This window comes from Callospermophilus lateralis, unplaced genomic scaffold (genome assembly GCF_048772815.1).
Source record: "Callospermophilus lateralis isolate mCalLat2 unplaced genomic scaffold, mCalLat2.hap1 Scaffold_43, whole genome shotgun sequence".
Lineage (NCBI taxonomy): Eukaryota > Metazoa > Chordata > Mammalia > Rodentia > Sciuridae > Callospermophilus > Callospermophilus lateralis.
The window spans coordinates 12,316,272-12,337,771 of record NW_027514380.1 but is presented as its reverse complement, the minus strand read 5'-3'; the positions used below and the strand labels follow the sequence as shown (position 1 = coordinate 12,337,771).

Below are 21,500 nucleotides of genomic sequence, written 5' to 3'. Positions count from 1 at the left end.
CTAAATGAAATTCAATTACTCAATCTACTAAAAGCAAAGACATGTTATATGGTACTATGAGGAAATACTTCTTAGCATAACTATTATGCTTTTAAAAAGCAATCTATGCTTATTAGCAATAAGAGTATAAAATTATTAAAATTTAAGAAAAATATAAGAACAATGATATTTTGCTGGGCGCGGTGGTGCACACCTGTAATCCCAGTGGCTCAGGAGGCTGAGCTAGAGGGATCCCAAGTTCAAGGCCAGGCTCAGCAACAGTAAGACAATAAGCAACTAAGTGAGACTTGGTCTCTAAATATAGGGGGTTGGGGATGTGGCTCAGTAGAGTGTCCCAGAGTTCAATCCCAGGTACCCCTCCCATCCAAAATGATATTTCAATTTAAGCTTATTTCACAGATGGGAAATACAGTAAAGTGTTGTAGCTTGATATTCCTCCCTTCTCAAAACACTTTCTTTTCAGAAAATGGAATCATTTAATTCTTTGCAAAAAAAAAAAAAAAACAGAAATGAAAGCATACTATACACATTACCATTCTTTAAATTATCTACTCAATTACTTAATGCATGATTAAATCATTAGCATAGAAATACTCTTCAAATGTAACACATCTGCATTACATCAATATTCAAAGTTAATCTGCCCCAAATTAAAACTTATCATCTCCCTATCCACAATTTGTTCCTCCTCTTTATCTCCTATCTCAGAGTTGGAACCATCATCATCTACTCTATTATCCATGCTAGCAACCTAGGAATAGTAAAATTTTCAGGAGTTAAAAAAGTAACAGACATTAAAAGTCACTGTATCTACTTCTAACATACATAAAACACACATCAAACACCAATACAATACAAGTTTAAAAAACCTAAAAATTTACCTTGATATACTCTATCTTTTACCTGGAAGAGAGGAAAAAAGATTAAATTTGATGTCAAACATCTGCTCAATAGAAACAGCATTCCTAAAACAACAGTCAGAATCATAACCAAGTGACAATTTAATAACATTCTGGTTCAGGATAATAAATTTATAGAATTAAAAATAAGTAAAGGTTAACAAGCATTTTAAATTTAATTGGTAGTGATATTTCATAAATAGGCTCTGACATAAAAACACTAAGATATGTACCTTATTTCACAGTAAAGATGTGTGTGTGTGTGTGTGTACTCAAAATCATTTACTTGAGAATTCTAAATAACCAGGGTAAAGTCTAGAAACAATGACTATTCAAAAGGAATCTGAGGAAACAATATTAAAGGCATAATCTTTGTACTAAGATATGCCACTTTCACTCACCAGAAAACATCTTAGAACTCCAATTTAAATTTGGCTATTGGCTGAATTTAGAAACTAAGAGGCTACATCATCTTATTTCTACAAACCACTAAATATATAGCAAGAAATCTGAAATGGAAGACTGCTAGAAGAAAATGCACAAGCAACAAGAGAAATGACAATTAACATATTCTGGAAAGGACAAAAACAATCATTTCCTAAAGACAGCAATAAACTGCCTGATAATAAAACCTAAGCAGAAATTTTTAAAAAACATCACTAAATTTCTTTGTAACTTTGCATATACTTGTCCTTTCAAATGCTATAAATGGTGATGGGATACTCAGATGTGTCCAGGGATCATCCATGGGATCTTCGTAATAGGAAATTGCATTCAGAAAACTCCAACACAGAAAGAAATGGCATTTTTGTAATGTCATAGCCTTGCAAACCTTTTACTCAAAATGACAACAGAGGAAAATGGGAAGTAGCATAAAAGCAGTCATCTAAGGAAGAGACTAAAGCTTCAAAGTCAAATGCTGAAACTGAGGAGCAACAGCTAGGAACCAGATCCCACATAACCTAGTGAAAAGAGAAACAGATACCGGGGTTCTTGAAATGAAAGAAACAAGAAAGAAATATAAAGTGTTTTCATGTTTTTCCCTTCTCTTTATCCTTCTATTTCCTTTTTCCTTTTAGCTGAGAAAAAGTTCAATGAGATTAGAAAATTCCTCACAGGAATCCAGGCAAACGATTCTTCTATTTAAGAAGGGAATACTTTTTAAGAGATTTAACACTCAATTGTACGAGGAGAGGAAACTTATCTTAACAATGATATGTCTGATATAATTAAGAAATCAGAAAAAGAACACTCAGATTTGAAAAGATTTCTATCCAATGCTTTTGGCCTCTTTAACTATTAGGCTTTTCATATGCAAAGTCCATTTACCTAAAATAATTTTCTTCCTATTATGTTAAATAACTATGAAACAGAATGACCTACAGTACAAACATAAGTATGTATAAGCGTATTTATATACGCTTATACATATATATACACACATACACAGAGATAGACTAATTCTGCTCAGAAAAAAAAGACTTAATGAACAAAACATTTAATGGATTTTTGGACAACACATAATCTATACTTCCAAAAAAAAGGTATTTTCTGAACATATGATCAAATCATAAAATCTGGGAAAAATATATATGAAAGACTGGAAAAATTATCTCATCTCCTTTTTCTCATTTTACTGTATTTCTTTGTAGCATTTCCCCATTTATATGTGTTTATATTAACATACAGTTCATCAACATTTAAATCTAAGTTTCTGCTTTTTTTTCCACTTCACATTTAATTGTGAGCATTTTCTGTACCTCAAAGCTTTGAAATAGATAAATCTGCCTACTATTCCATTAAGCGAACATACAATAACCCCTAAATGAATTATGTTGTGCTAAGTCTTCAATCTAATACACTGTTCCACTGAAAAACATTGCCAAAATCTTCAAAGCATAGTTATTTCTTTAATATAGATTACTAGACATATATGCTACATAAAATGATATTTATCTAACCTATCCCATCTTTTATCCCACTTTTAAGACTTCTGATACATATGAAACTACTGGTCAGGATGGCTGTAAGAATTACCAGTTCTACCAACTGCACCCACACTAAATTATTTTATAAGGTTAGTTTGACTTAAACCAGTAATTTGTGTTTTAGCAATTGAAAAGGAAAAAAAGGGGGGGGGCAGTGACTATATAAAATAATCCTTGTGCTTATGTGCTAAGGTATAAGTAAGTTAATTTACTCACAACAAGAACAGTTCTCCAAAAGAAAATGACAAAGGATACCAATCCAAAGAAAACAGTGAAAACTATAGGCTCCCATGGTAGTCCATAAAAATCAGGCCCAGGTTGATACTCATCAGGCAATGTAGTAAACAGCTGAAACACAAATTAGAAGAAATGGGAAACCTTAAATTTATAACAAAACAGTCACAAAGAATCATGGCAATTCTAAACCAACCTCCTCATCAGAAATCCACCTCCTCAATATTTTCCAATAGCTTCTTCAAGAGAGAGGATACTGGCAGTCTCATATTTTTTGTTCACTTGCAGTGTTTTCAAGTATAATGAATCTAAAAACTTTTGTAAAAATTTATTTATGTATCTTTAATTTCAGGTGGACACATTATTTTGTTTTTATATGGTGCTAAGGATCGAACCCCTAACCCTAACCCTAACCCTGACCATAACTCTAAACCTAACCCTAACCCTAACCCTAACCCTAACCCTGTGCCTCATGCATGCTAGGCAAGCGCTCTACCACTGAACCACAACCCCAGCCTGAATCTAAATACTTTAAATTGAGCATACATTTCCAGTTTGTAACAGGCCCTATATCATCACATTGTCTAACACCTGGCTAGAATCCCTCTGGATCATTCTTTTCTCTTAGACAACCTGTTTTTTAAAATTTAAAAAATTCATTTAAGACAAAAACTTAAATATATAAAAGAACTAATTAATTTTATGGCAACAAATAAAAACAATGATGATATACGTATAAGATTTTAAATCTTACTTCCATTCCACTCTTCCATTCCACTCTTATATAAACAGATAAGTGACATGTAATTTCAGACAACTCTTGAGAACTGGCTTAGATAAACTTCTCTGAATTTAACATCCTTCTATAAAATTCAAAGCCTAATTTTAAACGGTTGCTCAAAGGCAGTGCATTAAACACCTGCCTACTCTTTCCTGTTTTCACCGCCCTCTACAGGTAATACGAGATAACTGTCATTTGGGCCCAATTCCCCAGCAGTCTCCTTAGGGAAAAGACCTGTAGTAACGTTAGCTGTTTCAATTGTTGGCTGCATTTCGGAACATAACATGAGGTTGTCACCTCTATTCCGTCAAAAAAAAAAAGTGCAAGTGGGGAAAGCTCAAGTACACTCTCACCGGCCTCGCTTAACAATACAGTCATGTCCTGCCTGCCTTGGGCCTGACACACTCCATTTCTCCGTCGCCACGACAGTCAGTGCACCCACACCTCCAGAACTCAGCCACCCGCCTGCCAGAGTTGGGGTCCCTCCCTGGGAATGGGACCGTCACCTCCAGTAGCTTGGCTATGAGGGCTGCGTAGAGCACTGACAGGGGTCCCAGGAGCTCCGGGTCCCCCGGGGAAGTAGTGACAGAAGGCACAGTGGCAGGTACTGAGTCCATGGTGTAGGGACAGCTGAGCGGAAGCGACGCTTCCCTGCAGAACAGCACAGGACCCTCTCTTTCAACATTTCCTACTTCGGGAGGACCCAGCTCAGGGGGCGGGTAGTGGAAGTGAACTTTGCCTTCCTCCACCGCAGGCGCTTTCTGCCCAAAGCACATAAAATGCGTCATCAGAGGAAGCCGCTGGACGGACTGCAGTGAGCAGACCCAGGATGCCAAGGGGCGGGAGGGAGCGGGAAGAACCAACTGCGGAGCCCAGCGGGGGACAAAGTGAGGAGAGCCCAGCGGAAGAGTCCAAATGAAAGGACTCCAGGAGGAAAGAGGCTCACCTGTCCCAGGAACTGGGATAGGACAATTTAGAAGGGCCTGGAGGAAGCCAGGGAACTAGAAGAAGGGGATTATACACAGAGACTAGAAAAAAGGAGAAAAACAGGCCTCCCAGCCCTTCCCAGAACAAAACCCTGTTTTCAACGTGTGGAGACACCAGGTACCTGCCCCAAAAGTGCAGACAGAAGAAGAGATGCTTCTCCTGCTCCCTTCTAAAGGACTACTGCTCGGACTGGGCTTTCCTTCCCTACTCACTCCAGTCCTATGTTACTTTATCCACTTGTGGATGACACTCTTTTTAAAAAGCGTTACCCTAAGGAATCATGTCATTAACACCCCATGCCGGTGGCTTCATTTCTGGATACCACATTTTAAGGATGCATGACTTGTGGGAAAGAACAGAATCATGAATAGCCCGAAAAGCATGTGCTAAAAATTGAAGAAACTGGGGACGTTTAACTTGGGGAGGGAATGAACATATGTGGATCTTTAAAAATCTGTCGTCAAGTTGAATATAGTCAATTCAAAAGAACAAGAATAAGCAGGAAAGCACTGAAAAAGAAGAGCAATGAAGGGTACAGGGAGGGCAGACTATATAATCAAATCATGTACCCTCGTCCAAGCCCAAGAATACATAGAGTTTGTAGGACAGAATAGAGACTCCAGAAATATAGCCAACTGCACTGGACATTTGGGGTACAATAAAAGTTAGTCTGGGGAAAATAGACTTTCTAATAAGTAGCGTTTGCAAATACCACATGGAAAATTATAAAATTGGATTTTTCTCTAATTATTCAAAAGATAAACTACAAATGGATAAGAAACCTGAATGTAAAAATAGAAAATAAACAAGTACTAGAAAATATTGGGTGAAATTTTCTATGTATTATGAGTGGTCAAAACCTGCCTCATTGAAAAAATCTTTCCTGGCTGTATATAAACCTGCTACACATACACACACACACACACACACACACACACACACACACACACCCATGCAGTTTGACAATGACAACCTGAGAAAAAATATTTGCAACATATTATTGTCCAAAGAATCATGTTCCTGAAATATAAAGAACATTATAAATAAAATGGCCAGCAAACCTATACAAAAATGGGCTGAAGAAATAAACAGATCTCAGGAAAAGAAATGCAAATACCTATAACATATGGAAACATGTTCTGCTTAGCTCATAATGAACAAAATACAAATTAAACCACACCAAGATACCATTTCTCACTTGCATTGGCAAGATCCAAACGTTTGACAACATACTCAGTAGGTGAGAGAATGTGGGGGAATACAAATTCTCAGACACTGCTGAAAAGTATACAAAATGATACAACCCTTATGGATGAGATTTGGCAACATCTCCCAAAACTGCTTATATATTTACCTATTAACTCAACAATCCCACTTTTTTTTTTTTTTTTTTTTTTTTTACTTTTTCAGTGCTGGGAAGGGTACCTAGGGCAAGTGCTCTACTGCGGAGCTATAGTCCCCCAGCCCTAACTTCTAAATATACTGGGAATACAAGAACAAATGTTTAAAACTTGTATTTACAAAACTATGTTATTCAAGCATTAATTATAATAACACAAGATAGTCACAAAAGGCTGAAACAACCGTCATCAATAAAAGTTGTTGAATAAACCAAAGAAGAAAGAAAATAATTTTAAATACTGCTAAGAGCTGGTTTCCAGAATACATTTTTTTAAAATGAAGTAGAGAAAAGTATTTATAGAACACTATTTGTATCTTAGAAAGTGAAAAAAGATGAATATATTTCTTATAGCTTTGAGGTAAAATTGACATGCAATAAATTGCATGTATTTAAAGTGTGTAATTTGATAAATTTGATAAACATGAAATTATGAAATCACCATTATAATCAAGATAATATACACATCCTTTACTTCCAAAAATATTATCATTCTCTAGGAAATTCTGCCCTTTGTCACCCTTCCTTCTTGCCCCCCACATTCCCACTCCTCCAGCAAAATGTCTATCTTAATAGATTGCTTTGTATTCCTCAAGTTTTATGTGTATGGGATAATATATTGTATTTTCTATGGCTTCTCTTATTCAGCATAATTTGAGATTCATCTACATCAGTTAATCTATCATCTATTTTTATTGCTGAGTAGCATTTCATTATATGTACGTACCACAATTTGTCTATCATCTATTGATAGACATTTGGATTTTTTTCCAGTTTGGGGCTTTTACAACTAAAATAGCCAAGAACACTGATATAAAATTCCTTCTATTACTATATAACTTATCTTTTCTTTGGAAAAGAATGGTTGGATATGACTGGTGTATGTTTACCTTTTTAAGAAGGTGATTCTACCTCTTTATATCCCCACCAGCTGTGTACCCATCCAGTTCCTCCATCTCTTCTCCAACCACTCAGCACAATTATCTTTAATATTAGCTACTTAATAAGTGTGTAGTGGTAACTCTTATGCTTTAAAATTGCATTTCCCTGATAATTATGTCAAGCATTTTTAATGTCTTTATTTACTATATGTTTATCTTCTTTGATTAAGTGTTATTTTACAGGACTATATTTTTTCTTTCTAATGAGTTCTAAGAGTTCTTCATATATTCGTGATGCAAGTCTTTTATCAGATAAATGCTTTCCACTAATTTCCTCCCATCTTGTGTTTTGTGTATTTCATTCACTTCAAAGTGTATTTTGAATTACAGAGGTTTTAGTTTGATGAATCCCAAATTGTGAAATCCTTTTTAATGCTTTTGTTGTCAAATTTAAGAAATCTTTGCCGAACCTAAGTTCAACAAAAATTTTTCTCTTATTTTTTTCCTAGAGGTTTTGTAGTTTTGAGTTTAATATTTAAGTCTGTGAGTTAATTCAGGTGTCTAATGCAAGGCATGGATCAATATTTTGCGTATAAATATGCAGTAATTTCAGTACCATTTGCTGAAAAAACTTTCCATTCTCTACTTGTCTTTCCATCTTTGTCAATGACTGTTGCCATATATATGTGTATCTATCTCTGAATTCTTGGCTCTGTTCCAATGTTTTGTCTGCGATCCTAATTACTGTAGCTTTAGAATAATTTTTTTTTCTTTTTCCCTCTTTGTATGGTACTAGGGATTGAACACATGAACTTGCATATGCTAGGCAAGTGCTCTACCACTGAGCTACATCCCCAGCCCTAGCTTAAGTCTTGAAGCTACGTATTCTAGGTCTGTTGCAATCAGCTTGTCATTTTCTACAAAACTCTGCTGGGATTTTGATTGGAATAATGTTGACTCTGGTGATTAAACTGGGATGAATGGAAACCTTAGTCTTCTGACTCATAAATTAGGTATCTCTTTCCATTTAGGTTCTCTTTAATTTCTATCAGCAATATTTTATAGTTTTTAATATATACATTTTAGTTTTTGCCATGTTTATGTTTAAATACTTCATATTTTTATTCTATTGTACATGGAAAGCTTTAAAATTTCAATTTCTAATTATTCATTGTTAATATATAGAAAATATAATTGCTTTTAGATGTAAACTTTACAATAGCTTTTTTCTAGATCATACCAGATTTTGTCTATATATGTTCATGTTATCTGAAAATAAAGAGAATTTTATTTCTTCCTTTCCAATCTGAGTCCATTTTATTTCTTTTTCTTGCCTTAGTATACTAGCTATTTCCTTACTGCACCCCAGTACAATGCTGAATAGATGTAATGTGAGTAGACATCTCTGTTTGGTTTCTGATCTTGGGGAAAAGTATTCAATTATCAATCATTAAGTATGAGGTTAGCTGCATTTTTTTCAGAGGATGTTTTAAGCTCCCTTCTATTCCTAGTTTGTTGTTTGTTTTTTCTACATCAATAATCAATGCTGAGGGGCTGGGGTTGATACTCAGTAGTAGAGCACTTGCCTAGCATGTGTGAGGCAATGGGTTCGATTCTCAGCACCGCATATAAATAAGTGAATAAAATAAAATCAATCAACATCTAAAAAAATTTTTTTAAATAATAATCAGGGCTGTTTTTTTTTTTTTTTTACATGTCGATGGGATTTATTGTCACCTACTTGTACATGCACACAAAATAACAATATAATTTGGCCAATATTACTCCCCAACATTTTCCACCTCTGCTATATTTTTTTTAAAGAGTGAGAGAGAGAGGGGGAGAGAGAGAGAGAGAGAATTTTTTAATATTTATTTTTTAGTATTTGGCAGACACAGCATCTTTGTACGTGGTGCTGAGAATCGAACCCGGGCAGCACGCATGCCAGGCGAGCGCGCTACCACTTGAGCCACATCCCCAGCCCTCTGCTATATTTTTTAAATGCTTGTTTTGTATCTCTTGAGCTGAACACAAAGATTGTGCTTTTAGGTACATCAATGTGGTAAATTTCATTGATTTTCAAATGTTAAATAAATTTTGGATTCTTGACATAAATCCCCATCATCAGTCTAGTTTTTGTCTATGATGTATTTTCCTTTTACATATTGTTGTATTTGACTTAAATTTTTGTTTAGAATTACTGTACAGGTTCATTGGAGATCCCGTGAGAGGTCTGTGGTTTTCTTTTCTTGTTATATCTTTGTCTTGGTTTAGTGTAGTGATAACACTGGCTTCATAAGAGAAATATTTCCTTGCTTTAATATTCTACAAGGGTTTAGTATTACTAATACTATTAGGAATTAGTATCATTTCTTCCTTACAGGTTTAATTGGATCACCAATAAAGCTATCTGTGTCTTATTTTTTTTTTCTTTGTAGAAAGGTCTTTACCTATACCTTCAATTTCTTTAATAGTCAACAAGGTTTATGAAGATGTCTGTTTTTCTTGAGTCAACTTTTGCAACTGGTGGCTTAAATGGAATTTCTTCATTTCAACTAAATTGTCAAGTTAATTAACATAAACTGTTCATAATATCCCCATTATCAGTCTAGTATCTGTGGAATCTGTAGTTATATCCCTTCTCTGATTTTGGATATTGGTAATCTGTGTCTCCTCTTTTATTTCCCTTGCTAGATGTTGATCAATTTTATTCATCTTAAAGAACTAGCTGTGGGTTTCATGGATTTTCTCTTATTTTCCTTTTTTAAAATTTCACTGACTTATGGTCTTTATTATATCTTTTTTTTCTTGCTTACTTAGAGATTAACTTATTTTTCCTTTTCAAGTTTCTCATAGTAGGAACTAAAGTCAATGACTGGAGACTTCTTTTTTAATAAAGCTATCTGGGCCTGGTAGTGCTATAAATTTTCCAATAACGCTTTAGTGACATTGCACAAATGGATATGTTGTTTTCAGTTTTATTCAACTCAAAATATGAATTTCTTCTCTGATTTATTTGACTCAAAAAATATTTAGCAGTGGGGGCTAAGGTTGTAGCTCAGTGGTAAAGTGCTTGCCTCACATGTGTGAGGCACTGGATTCGATCCCCAGCACCACATGAAAATAAATGTACTGTGTGTTCATCTACATATATATATATATATATATATATATATATATATATATATATATATATATATATATATATCAGCCTGGCACTTAAGTTTCCAAATATTTGGGAATTTTCCATTATTGATTTCTCATTTTATTGTGTTCAGAAAAAAAGCTTTGCCTGTCTTTGAATACTTTTATATTTACTGATAATTTTTTTTTTAAGATCCAGAATATGGTTTATCTTGGTAAATGTTACAAGTGCACTAAGAAGAATAGGTATTCAGCTCTTTGGGCGTTTTCTATAAATGTCAATTAATTTCAAATGGATGGATTGATTATGTCACTCATACTTTCTACAACCTTACTTTTATTTTTCGTTTTCTGCCAATTGCTGAGGAGAGGATATTGAAATCTCTAAATGTAATCCTATATTCATCATTTTCCTCTTAATTCTATCAATTTTTATACTTCATGTATTTTGAAGGTCTAATATTAAAAGTACAAGCACTTAGGTTTATTATATAATCTTGACTGACTCCTTTATCATTAGGAAATAACTTTCTTTAGTCCTGATGATATATTTTTTGCCCCACAACCTCATTTGGTTTAATGTAGCTACTCCAGATTTCCTTGACTAGTTTTTAACATGAGATACCTTTCTCAATCATTTTAATTTTGACTTCTCTGTGTCTTTCTATTTACAGTGTTATTCCCATAGACCTCTATTTGGGTCTTGCTTCTTTAGGCAATATGACAATCTCTGTTTTTAACTGATGTATTTAGATACTTTCCACTTAATAGGATTACTGCTGTGCATAGGTGTAAGCTTAATATAATCTTCTATTTGTTCCTTCTGTTCTTTGTTCTTTTTCTTTTCTTTCTGTCTTCTTTTGCAGAAATACCACTATTGGTATTTTTAGTGACTCCTCTATTGGCTTATTAAGCTATATCTCTGTTTTCTAATCTTAGTGCTTCAGGGTTTAGAATATACATCTTTAATTTGTCACAATCTACCTTCAGATGATACTATAGTACTTCACATATTCAATAAGAATGTTACAATAGTTACTACCCTTCTGAGATTTATACTGTTGTCATGTATTTTACTTTACATGTTTTCTAAGTCCCATACTACACTGATATTTGTCTTTAAACAGTCAATGACTTTTTAAAATGTTCAAATAAGAAAAATTATTTTGAATATTTATGCACACAGTCACCATTTTCAGTGCTCTTTACTCCTTTTTCCATTATTTCCATCTGCTGTATGGTGCAAGTGTAGGGTGAATTCTTTCAGCTTGTATGTCAGTACAAGTCTTCATTTTAGAAAGATATTTCACTGGGCATGATATTATTGGCCAACATTATTGCTCTTCAAATATATTAAAGGTATCACCCACTATATTCTCTTATGCCTAATTTCTGACAAGAAATCTGATGTCATCCTTAGTTCTTTTCTACATAAAAGTGTTCTCTAACTGCTAAGATTGCTCTTTATCACTGGTTTTGAGCAATTTATTTATGATATAATATACCCTGATATAGCTTTATTCATGCTTTTTGTACTCTAGTTCCATTTAATATCTTGGATCTGCAGATTTACAGGTTTTTTTATTTTTTTTATTGGTTATTCAAAACATTACAAAGATTGCAGAATCACATCGGTTACACATCCACATTTTTACATAATGCCATAATAGTAACTGTTGTATTCTGCTACATTTCCTATCCTCTACTATCCCCCCTCCCCTCCCCTCCCATCTTCTCTCTCTACCCCATCTACTGTAATTCATTTCTCTTCTTATTTTTTTCCCATTCCCCTCACAACCTCTTATATGTAATTTTGTATAACAATGAGGGTCTCCTTCCATTTCCATGCAATTTCCCTTTTCTCTCCCTTTCCCTCCAACCTCATGACTCTGTTTAATGTTAAACTTTTCCTCCTGTTCTTCCTCCCTGCTCTGTTCTTAGTTGCTCTCATTATATCAAAGAAGACATTTGGCATTTGTTTTTTAGGGGTTGGCTAGCTTCACTTAGCATAATCTGCTCTAATGTCATCCATTTCCCTGCAAATTCAATGATTTTTGTCATTTCTTAGTGCTGCGTAGTACTCCATTGTGTATAAATGCCACATTTATTTTTATCCATTCATCTATTGAAGGGCATCAAAGTTGGTTCCACAATCTAGCTATTTTGAATTGTGCTGCTATGAACATCGATGTGGCAGTATCCCTGTAGTACACTCTTTTAAGGTCTTCAGGGAATAGTCCGAGAAGGGCAATAGCTGGGTCAAATGGTGGTTCCATTCCCAGCTTTCCCAGAAATCTCCATACTGCTTTCCATATTGGCCGCACCAATTTGCAGTCCCACCAGCAATGTACAAGAGTACCCTTTTCCCCACATCCTCGCCAGCACTTGTTGTTGTTTGACTTCATAATGGCTGCCAATCTTATTGGAGTGAGATGGTATCTTAGGGTGGTTTTGATGTGCATTTCTCTGACTGCTAGAGATGGTGAGCATTTTTCCATGTACTTGTTGATTGATTGTTATGTCCTCTTCTGAGAAGTGTCTGTTCAGGTCTTTGGCCCATTTGTTGATTGGGTTATTTGTTTTCTTATTGTTTAATTTTTTGAGTTCTTTGTATACTCTGGATATTAGGGCTCTATCTGAAGTGTGAGGAGTAAAAATTTGTTCCCATGATGTAGGCTCCCTGTTTACCTCTCTTATTGTTTCTCTTGCTGAGAAAAAACTTTTTAGTTTAAGTAAGTCCCATTTGTTGATTCTTGTTTTTAACTCTTGTGATATGGGTGTCCTATTAAGGAATTTGGAGCCCAACCCCACAATATGTAGATCGGAGCCAACTTTTTCTTCTATCAGATGCAGAGTCTCTGATTTGATATTAAGCTCCTTGATCCATTTTGAGTTAACTTTTGTGCATGGCGAGAGGAGGGGATTCAGTTTCATTTTGTTGCATATGGATTTCCAGTTTTCCCAACACCATTTGTTGAAGATGCTATCCTTCCTCCATTGCATGCTTTTACCCCTTTATCGAATATAAGATAATTGTAATTTTGTGGATTGGTTTCTGTGTCCTCTATTCTATACCATTGGTCCACCTGCCTGTTTTGGTACCAGTACCATGCTGTTTTTGTTACTATTGCTTTGTAGTACAGTTGATGCATGTATACACTATGTAACATTTAAATCAGGTTAAATATATCTACCTCCTCAAACATCATTTATGGTAAAACTTTCACAATCTTTTCTTCTAGTACTCTGAAATGTACAGTATGTTATGGTTACCTATAGTCCCCTACTATTCTCTCTGCTCTTATTTGAAAGTTTCCATGATAAAAATACTAAAAATAATTTTTAAATTAAGATATAACTTCAAATATTTAAAGGATTTCTATGTAGAAAAGAATTCAATTTTATAGAGGAAATCATGTGGAGGAAAATTTGGAGTCAATACAAGGATGAACTAGACAACAGAAGAACAAGTAGCCTTGTAAGAGAGTGATTCATGCTAGGAAATACTGGTGTACAGGCCTCATAACTATTCGTCAGGGCCACAGTAAAAAAATTACAGCAATGAGTGAGAAACTAGACTAACAGCCTTCCAAGGTTTCTTCTAACACTAAGATTCTACTAAGATTCCATTGATCAATGAATCTGATTGGTGCACATTCCCAAACACATCAGAGCCTATTACTCTCCAGTCCTATCAGATATCATACTACTTGTTTAAGATTTTACATTGACTTGTTCATAATTTTTGCATATATTTGTTAAGTCCTTTTCTTAAGGCTTTCAAAAATCACAATCATGCCTTACACCTGTTAGACTCTTTTAGTACTCGCACAATGTCCTGTACATACTGGGCCATCAAAATGCCTTTTTGAAGGCTCCTTTCAAATCAGTTTCGTAACATTGTGCCTCTTCTTTGCCACTCACGTCAATGTCTTACCTATCACCGCAAAATCACTGACCATACCTGCACCACATTTGTGTACCCCGACCTAGACCTAGAGGAGGGCTCTGTGCATACCTAAAAATATGAATAAAGAAATCCTTCCCATATCGTGAGGCTGTAAACTTTCCAAGTGATGTTGATTCATTCTGATAATCAAATTATGACTGTGGAAGACTGGGCTTTAATCAATGGAAATATCATTATTCTACCTGCCTGGCTTATACATACTCCTTACCCAGGTGGCTGCCACCACCATGAACAAACATGGAGCCAACTGAAAAATGATTCATTTCTCCCCATCACATCTTTTCCACCCTGGTGGTCTTTCCTCCCCAGGTATTCATTGTCTTTATACCACCTCTGACTGCCTACATGAGAATTAGGGGGTGCGTGGGGGTAAAACCCTACAAAATGCCAGACACCTCACCAGACACTTTACCTTGTCAAATCATTTAATTCTTATGATTGGTGTAAGCATTATCTACATTTTTCAGATGGGGAATCTGATATTCAAAAGTTTAGTTATTTGCCCAAACTTCTAAATGATAACCTTGGGATTTGAAACCAGATCTACCTGGCTTCAAAATCTATACATTTTACAAGAAAAACAACAACATCACTTTTTTTACACAAGTCTTGAAATAACACAACCTACAGGAAACAACTTCAGTTGAGAAGGATTCCTGTCACAATGGCCCTAGGACCATCTTATCTTCCAATCTCTAAAAGCTTTCTCATTCCTATAATTAAACTCTAAAAGTCCAATATCAACAAATACCATGAGGGGGAGGTAAGTCCTAAAATGCTTAGATAAGCTTCTAGACAGATTAAATGTCTTGTTTGGATCATGATTTTCTTTAGAAAGGTCAGCCTTAAGTGACTCTTTCTAAGAAACAGATCTAACCTAATTCCTTTCATTCTTAAAACTTTCTAAGGATCCCCACTATTAATGGTCTAATGCTACTTTGGCTCATGACTTCCTTTAAGATTTGCTGGCCTCTCCAACAGACCATTCCCCTCCAACTTCACACTTTATACAACACCAACTATTCACATTCTCCTGTCCTCCCCAAATATCCTTTTCTTCATGTTTCCATTTCTCTGAACACATTTCTTCTGACTGCCAGATTCCCCCACCATCCTCCACCCCAGCCTGTCTAATCAACAACAAACCACATGTCACACTCCTGTTTGCCCTTTGCCTGTGCTTCAAACACATCTCAACTACTTTCTGACCTTATTGATCACCCTTCCAACCATAATAAATGCATTTATGGACAATAATGTTCTACCATCAAATAAATACCTCTCTTTCTGCCATTATCTTACTGTGTTTCAAGTGAATGCCATTATCTCCCTGCCAGAATGAAAGGTTCTGAGGGGAAGAACCAAGTTTTTACAGGTGTACAAATGTCCAGCCTTGGTAGACAGCAAATCTTCCTCATATGCTAAACTAAGTAGCCATTAAGCCACACCCTTATGGCTTTTGTTTTAGGAGCTATCTACTCAAAGGGTCAGGAGTCATTTTCATAAAGACATTTTAAGTTCTTCACTTCATGACCAGAAACCACTTAAAAACTAATAATCAACATTCTAATTGAAGAAACTATGTCAAACTTACCATCTTAGTGAAATAAAGCAAGAATGAATATAACAAGGAAAGCATGTTGTCCAAAAGGGTGGCATCTGCTGGCTCTTCCACCATTATCTCCTCTACTTGGTTTTCTGTATCAGCATCATCAACAGGAGTACCTTCTGTTATAAGTAGCTCTAAAATTGAAAGGGGAAATGGCTATTTTATTTTATGCTATAGAATAAGAATTGCCTCTCTTCAGTTTCAATATTCATCGAGTGTTTCACTAAATATATGAGTCACAGTGCCTGGAATATGTGGCTTTCCTAAAGACAATTAACACAGAGAAGAAAACTTCAAAATCCTAATTAGAGCAGTCAGACCCTTCAATTATAAAATGAACAATCTCCAGTCTACTCTCCACTACTTCCATGGCCATACAACTGCTATCAGAACAATATTTACTAAAGGAAAATTTTTAAAACCAGAGATATATAGACATGGTCACAATCAACAAACATGAATTTAGTGCTGGTGAAACTTTGTGTTAAAAATTTTCGGAAAGCTGAAAGAGAGGGAGGGAGTCTTGGTTTGCAGATTTACAGGTGGAATGAGCCAAGGCTTAACACAGCATCTGGCACCTGGCAGAGATACTCAACAACTATTTATTGAGTGGACAGATGACAGCTATTTAAAAAGAACACAGTAATACCAAGAGAGACTAAAGGGAATTGGGTACAGACCTGCATTGAGGCTCTGTGAATGAGGTAGAATTCCAGTTAGATCTGAGAACTTGTAGGGGTGGAATTTCAGTATGAGTTACATAAGACTGGGGTACGTTTGATTAAACAGCTAGGAGTCCAACATGCAGTTATTAAGAAGTTGGACCAGTTGGGCTGGGGATGTGGCTCAAGCGGTAGTGCGCTCGTCTGGCCGTGCGGCCAGGGTTCGATCCTCAGCACCACATACCAAAAAAAAAAAAAAAAAAAAAAATGTGTGTCCTCCGATAACTAAAAAATAAATATTAAAACTAACTAACTAACTAACACTCTCTCTCTCTCTCTCTCTCTCTCTCTCTCTCTCTCTCAAAAAAAAAGGAAGTTGGACCAGTTGCCTCTAAGGTCTTTCTCAACCCTGAGATTCTATTCACTACTATTTTTTTAAGCTTTTGCCTAATTTTTAAATTTTTTTTTTTTTAGTTTTTGATGGACCTTTATTTTATTTATTTGTACGCAGTGCTGAGAATCAAACCCAGTGCCTCACATGTTAGACAAGCACTCTACCACTGAGCTACAACCCCAGGCCCTCCATTCACTATTAGTCTATGAATTTGACTGCTGGTGAAGTCTGCCCATTGGCTCAGCATCTCAGCACCTGAGACACATTAAATGACATTTGGGAAGATTTTACCTATAAAGGTGATTGACATCATTTTGTGGTAGAACCTAAAAGGCCAGGGAAATAATTCATGCTTAATTTTGTAAGCCAAGTTTTCCCTAATCTTGAAAGTTTTGGAGCATGAAAATAACAAATCTTAATGGTGCGTGATTCATTTTCAGAACCTTATGGAGTTAAAGACAGTTCAGAAGTCAGTAGTGTTCATATATGGATGCAATGTCTTCTGGAAAATGGGAGAACTGATATGTTATTCCTTCTCAAATTAACTGAATCCCCCCTGCTATGAGTTCTCCTACACTCTGTGTGTGCAGATGGGGGGGGGTCAGGATCAGTGCTGCCAAGCCCTGCACTGGTGCAGGATAATGCTATAGCTATGCTTACAGACCAGAACCTTTAAAAACACAAAATACAGTAATTATGGCTTCATAGCACCATACTGGATGGATAAAATAAAACAATTAGTTATCATCTAATTTACTGATAAAATGAGAGTGAACAACACAAAAGTAGAATGCTGTTGATGCCATTATTGGGGATTTTTTTGAAAAATTGTTTCTCATCTCCCACTGGATACTGTGCACTATGATGAAGTATTCATAAGTGTCAGTCTAAAATGGATTGCAGTTCTGTACTGTTTCCTGTAAGTATATAGTATAAAGATCTGGACCATTGACTGCATTTGAAAAAGTTTAATTACCATGTCCAGGAAGCAAGTCAAAACAGGACTTGAGCTATATTACATTCCATTTAGAAGAAAAGGGAAAAAACACAGAATTTATGAGACTATGAACAGTGATTCTCAAGCTAACTTGTACCAGGCCAGACTTTCCTGGAAGGCCTGCTAAACACAGATTGTGGGTCCCACCCCTAGAGTTTCTGGTGCTGTTGGTCTGGTTGAAAATTACAGTTTTAGAGCATAAGGCCTTTGAAGAATAATATTTTCGTTGTAAATGGTTTACACAAGCTAGTCATAGCTAAACATTTTCTTTTAGGTGAGTTACAGTCTCTGGCCTATTTTTGATTTCTAGTCATCTTTATTCTTGATTTTCTCTCACTTAAGAGATTTTTTTTTTTTGAACTCACATGTACCTATATCACTCTCTGCTCTATTTTGTAGCTTTGGCAACAAATATCCTTGAAAGCCTTCATTATGATAATGCCTCTACTTTGTAGAGAAAAATTGGCAAGCTTTACCTGGGTCTACTTTCTCAGTATTTGGGATCTGAGACACTTCTGAGACACCCATGTCCTCAGTCACATGTTGACTCAAGAGGCTGGGCTCTTCAGGATGGTTCATATTTAAATGATGACTCAGGAGGCGAGGCTCTTCATGAAGATTTCTATTAAGATGATTTGTGTTCTCTTTAGGAAAATCATCTTCATGGGGTGGCTGCATCTCTACAGGGGAAAAGAATGCATTGAACCAGCTGGATGACACTATCTAACCCCACTTAAGCCCAATGATCAGCACTCCCCCTCAGCACACAGCTCCAGATACCTCAACACTGCCTTCCATGTCCTGGCATGCACCCATGAGAACAACTGGGCAAGGATACGGGAGGGTTAATTGTTTTCATCCCATTTAAAGGATGACTGAACTATACAGTCAAATTTATAAAGAAGCCTTTAATCCAAAGTATTTCATAAACAAATACATTTATGATAGAGGCTTCAATAACTTACCTTCCCTTGGCAAACCAACATACACCCTCATGAATAAATGTGCAGAGGAGAATTCTGGTCCAGATCAAAAATGTGAAATGTCTATTCTGCTCAGAAATAACAGGAACTCTTTCATCTACAAGTGTGCTGGTCTCACCGAGCCAGTATAGAGAAGGGAATTCCGTAAGTCTAGCTTGCTAATGTGTCTTTCAAATATGTTCAAAGTAACCTAGGAGCCAAATGGTGGACCTATCTCCTTCCTGAGCTCAGGACATAGACCAATAGGATCCAGAGCAAAGATTATCTCTTCACAGCTTCATATTCTACGCTGAACATTCACTTGTACTTTGCATTCTTATCCAAAATATATCTGCTTTGATTAAATGTACAACTGTTTTCTTCCACAAATTATCAGGTAAAATTAGCATTCTTGGGAAGTAAATTTTTCCAATGGCTTTATGTCCTTCTGGAATTCTTATCATATACTCTCAGTTGAAATATTTCATTTTGAAAAACAATGGATAGAGATGATCAAATATGAAACCAGGAAACAGAAAGATTTTATCAGGATATTGGCTCATTGTCAGTTTGACGAATATTTAATTGAAAGGCTTCTATGTGTCAAGCACTACATTATAAGGCTTGTCATCCTGGTTCCATCTTTGATTAATATGAATGCAAGGACCTTAGAACCCAGTGGAGTAAAACCAGAATAAGTGACCTCTCCCCCAAGAGACTGGAAATAGCATGGTATCCACAAAAGATAAATGCTGGGGAGGGGAATTCAGGCAAGCTATCCATTAAAAGTTATTCTAGGGCTAGGGTTGAGTGACAGAGCACTTGCCTAGTGCAGGTGAGGCACTGAGTTTGATCCTCAGCACCACATAAAAAGAGATTAAATTCTAAAAAAAAAAAAAGTTATGCTAGTCACTCCACACCCACATGATCTAGTACAGATATTTTATGATTAAGAAATTATGTTTAATAAAGCCCTTTTATAATTTTAATATAAAATCTGTACTGTTAACAGGTCTACTTTGTGCCTTAGTTTCTCATTTATATCTTTCTCTTTAGCTTTTTATAAAATTTCTCTTTGAACATGCTAACCAATCCCAACTGTCCTAAAGGAAAAAAAAGAATAAGCAATGTCCTTTCATGCTCTAGCCCAAAAGAATGAATAAAGGAACATATGGGGCTCCTGAGTCAGCCTTCTTTCTCCTTTAGGCACATGGAAACTGAGCAGAACTTTACAATAATACACAAAAACACCTGGATGGAACAACTCCTTTTCTCCAGCTCAAGCCGCAGGCAGGTATTTACCTTCAGCTTTAGCCCAGATTTCCTCTAGAGGAGGCGCTGTTATCAATGGAGCAGTCTCCTCCACTGTGGAGTGCTTGTACCTCACAAAATAGATCAAGTATTGGATATCATCAAGCACTGCAGCCTCTTCAAATATGTTACTTTCCTTTATTCCTATGTCTCTAATATCATTCACAGGATTATCAAGCATTTGCTCTGCTACGCTCAAAATGTGTGACTCAGAGGCACGGAAGACCTTATCTAGAACTTTTTCCATGTTATAGGGCAGGCTCTCCTGCTGTGCCGACTTGTTTCAAAACATCCTCATTCGTATTTTTTTTTTAATAAACAAAATCAAAAGTGGGTATCCTATCTGACAAGGAACAAGTTTAACCATGAAAAAAGGTCAGGCAATACCTTCATGCTTAAAATGCAGGACTAGAATCACAATTGATCTAGAAACTGGTAGAAGCAACATTTTTCTTTTGGTTGACCAAATACACAGTTTCTGATTTAAGATGAAATGGACAATAGATGTATGTAAAAAGCACAAAGAAGAAATGGAAATAACACTTTTTCTAAAAGCCAGTTAGCAGTAAAATACACAAGAATGTGTGTTTTATAAAAATATATGTCTGAGGAACAAACACAGATTTGGAGAGGGTAACTTGTTTTTCTGAAGCTAAAATAGGACTATTTTCAAAACTGTCAGCATCCTAATTCATATATAATTAAGAGGCCAAGTTGAAGGTGAAAGACACTTTAAGGTGGGGAATTCTCATCACAAGTGGAAATGGCAATGTTTCTCTTGTTCCCCCTTAGGTCATAGAGGATTTACAAATCAGTAATATATTAGGTGACAACATAATGCATACTATGGAGCACCTAATTAGTTTTTTTTTTTTTTGAGCACTTATTTGGAAGGCACACAAGGACACCTGACATACACACCTCACTACTTCCTACAACACAACACAGACCCACCTGTTGTGTTTGGTCACATCTGTTTGGACACAGGCCATTTCTCAAGTTATGTTACCCCACTGAACCTTACCAACACCATGTCTTAGTACTGAGGAAGCATCAGTGATGAGATTGTCCAGGTAGCCCACATAGGATAGTGCTTGATAGCAAAGAATAGCAAACATTCTACCATGCTGGAAGCCTGATTTTGTTCACCCAAAACTGAAAGGAAATATCATGGCAGCTGCTTTGCTTTTCTGAGTGTTTATTTACTCCAGCCTTAGGGTTACCTCTAGGAACTGCTTAACATATATTGGAGACATCTTTTTTCTTTATTGGAGTGGAACAA

General features: G+C 35.8%; 1 protein-coding gene across 1 annotated transcript; it reads right to left on the bottom strand.

Moving 5' to 3' along the window:
• Positions 1 to 622: 622 nt before the first annotated feature.
• Positions 623 to 20,465, bottom strand: LOC143389083 (transport and Golgi organization protein 1 homolog). Its single transcript, XM_076842392.1, has 6 exons — positions 20,210 to 20,465; positions 18,422 to 18,625; positions 15,878 to 16,026; positions 3,104 to 3,235; positions 892 to 903; positions 623 to 751 (listed from the first exon to the last, which is right to left on the bottom strand). Exons 1-6 carry the CDS (start codon positions 20,463 to 20,465, stop codon positions 623 to 625), a joined length of 882 nt encoding a protein of 293 aa, XP_076698507.1.
• Positions 20,466 to 21,500: the final 1,035 nt, after the last annotated feature.

Coding starts and splice junctions, on each gene's coding strand:
- LOC143389083 (XM_076842392.1), bottom strand. CDS start 20,465: ATGGAAAAAGTTCTAGATAAGGTCTTCCGTGCCTCTGAGTCACACATT. Junction 18,626..20,209: donor AATCTGGGCTAAAGCTGAAG/GTAAATACCTGC, acceptor TTTCCCCTGTAG/AGATGCAGCCACCCCATGAA. Junction 3,236..15,877: donor TGCTTTATTTCACTAAGATG/GTAAGTTTGACA, acceptor TTTGTGTTTCAG/CTGTTTACTACATTGCCTGA.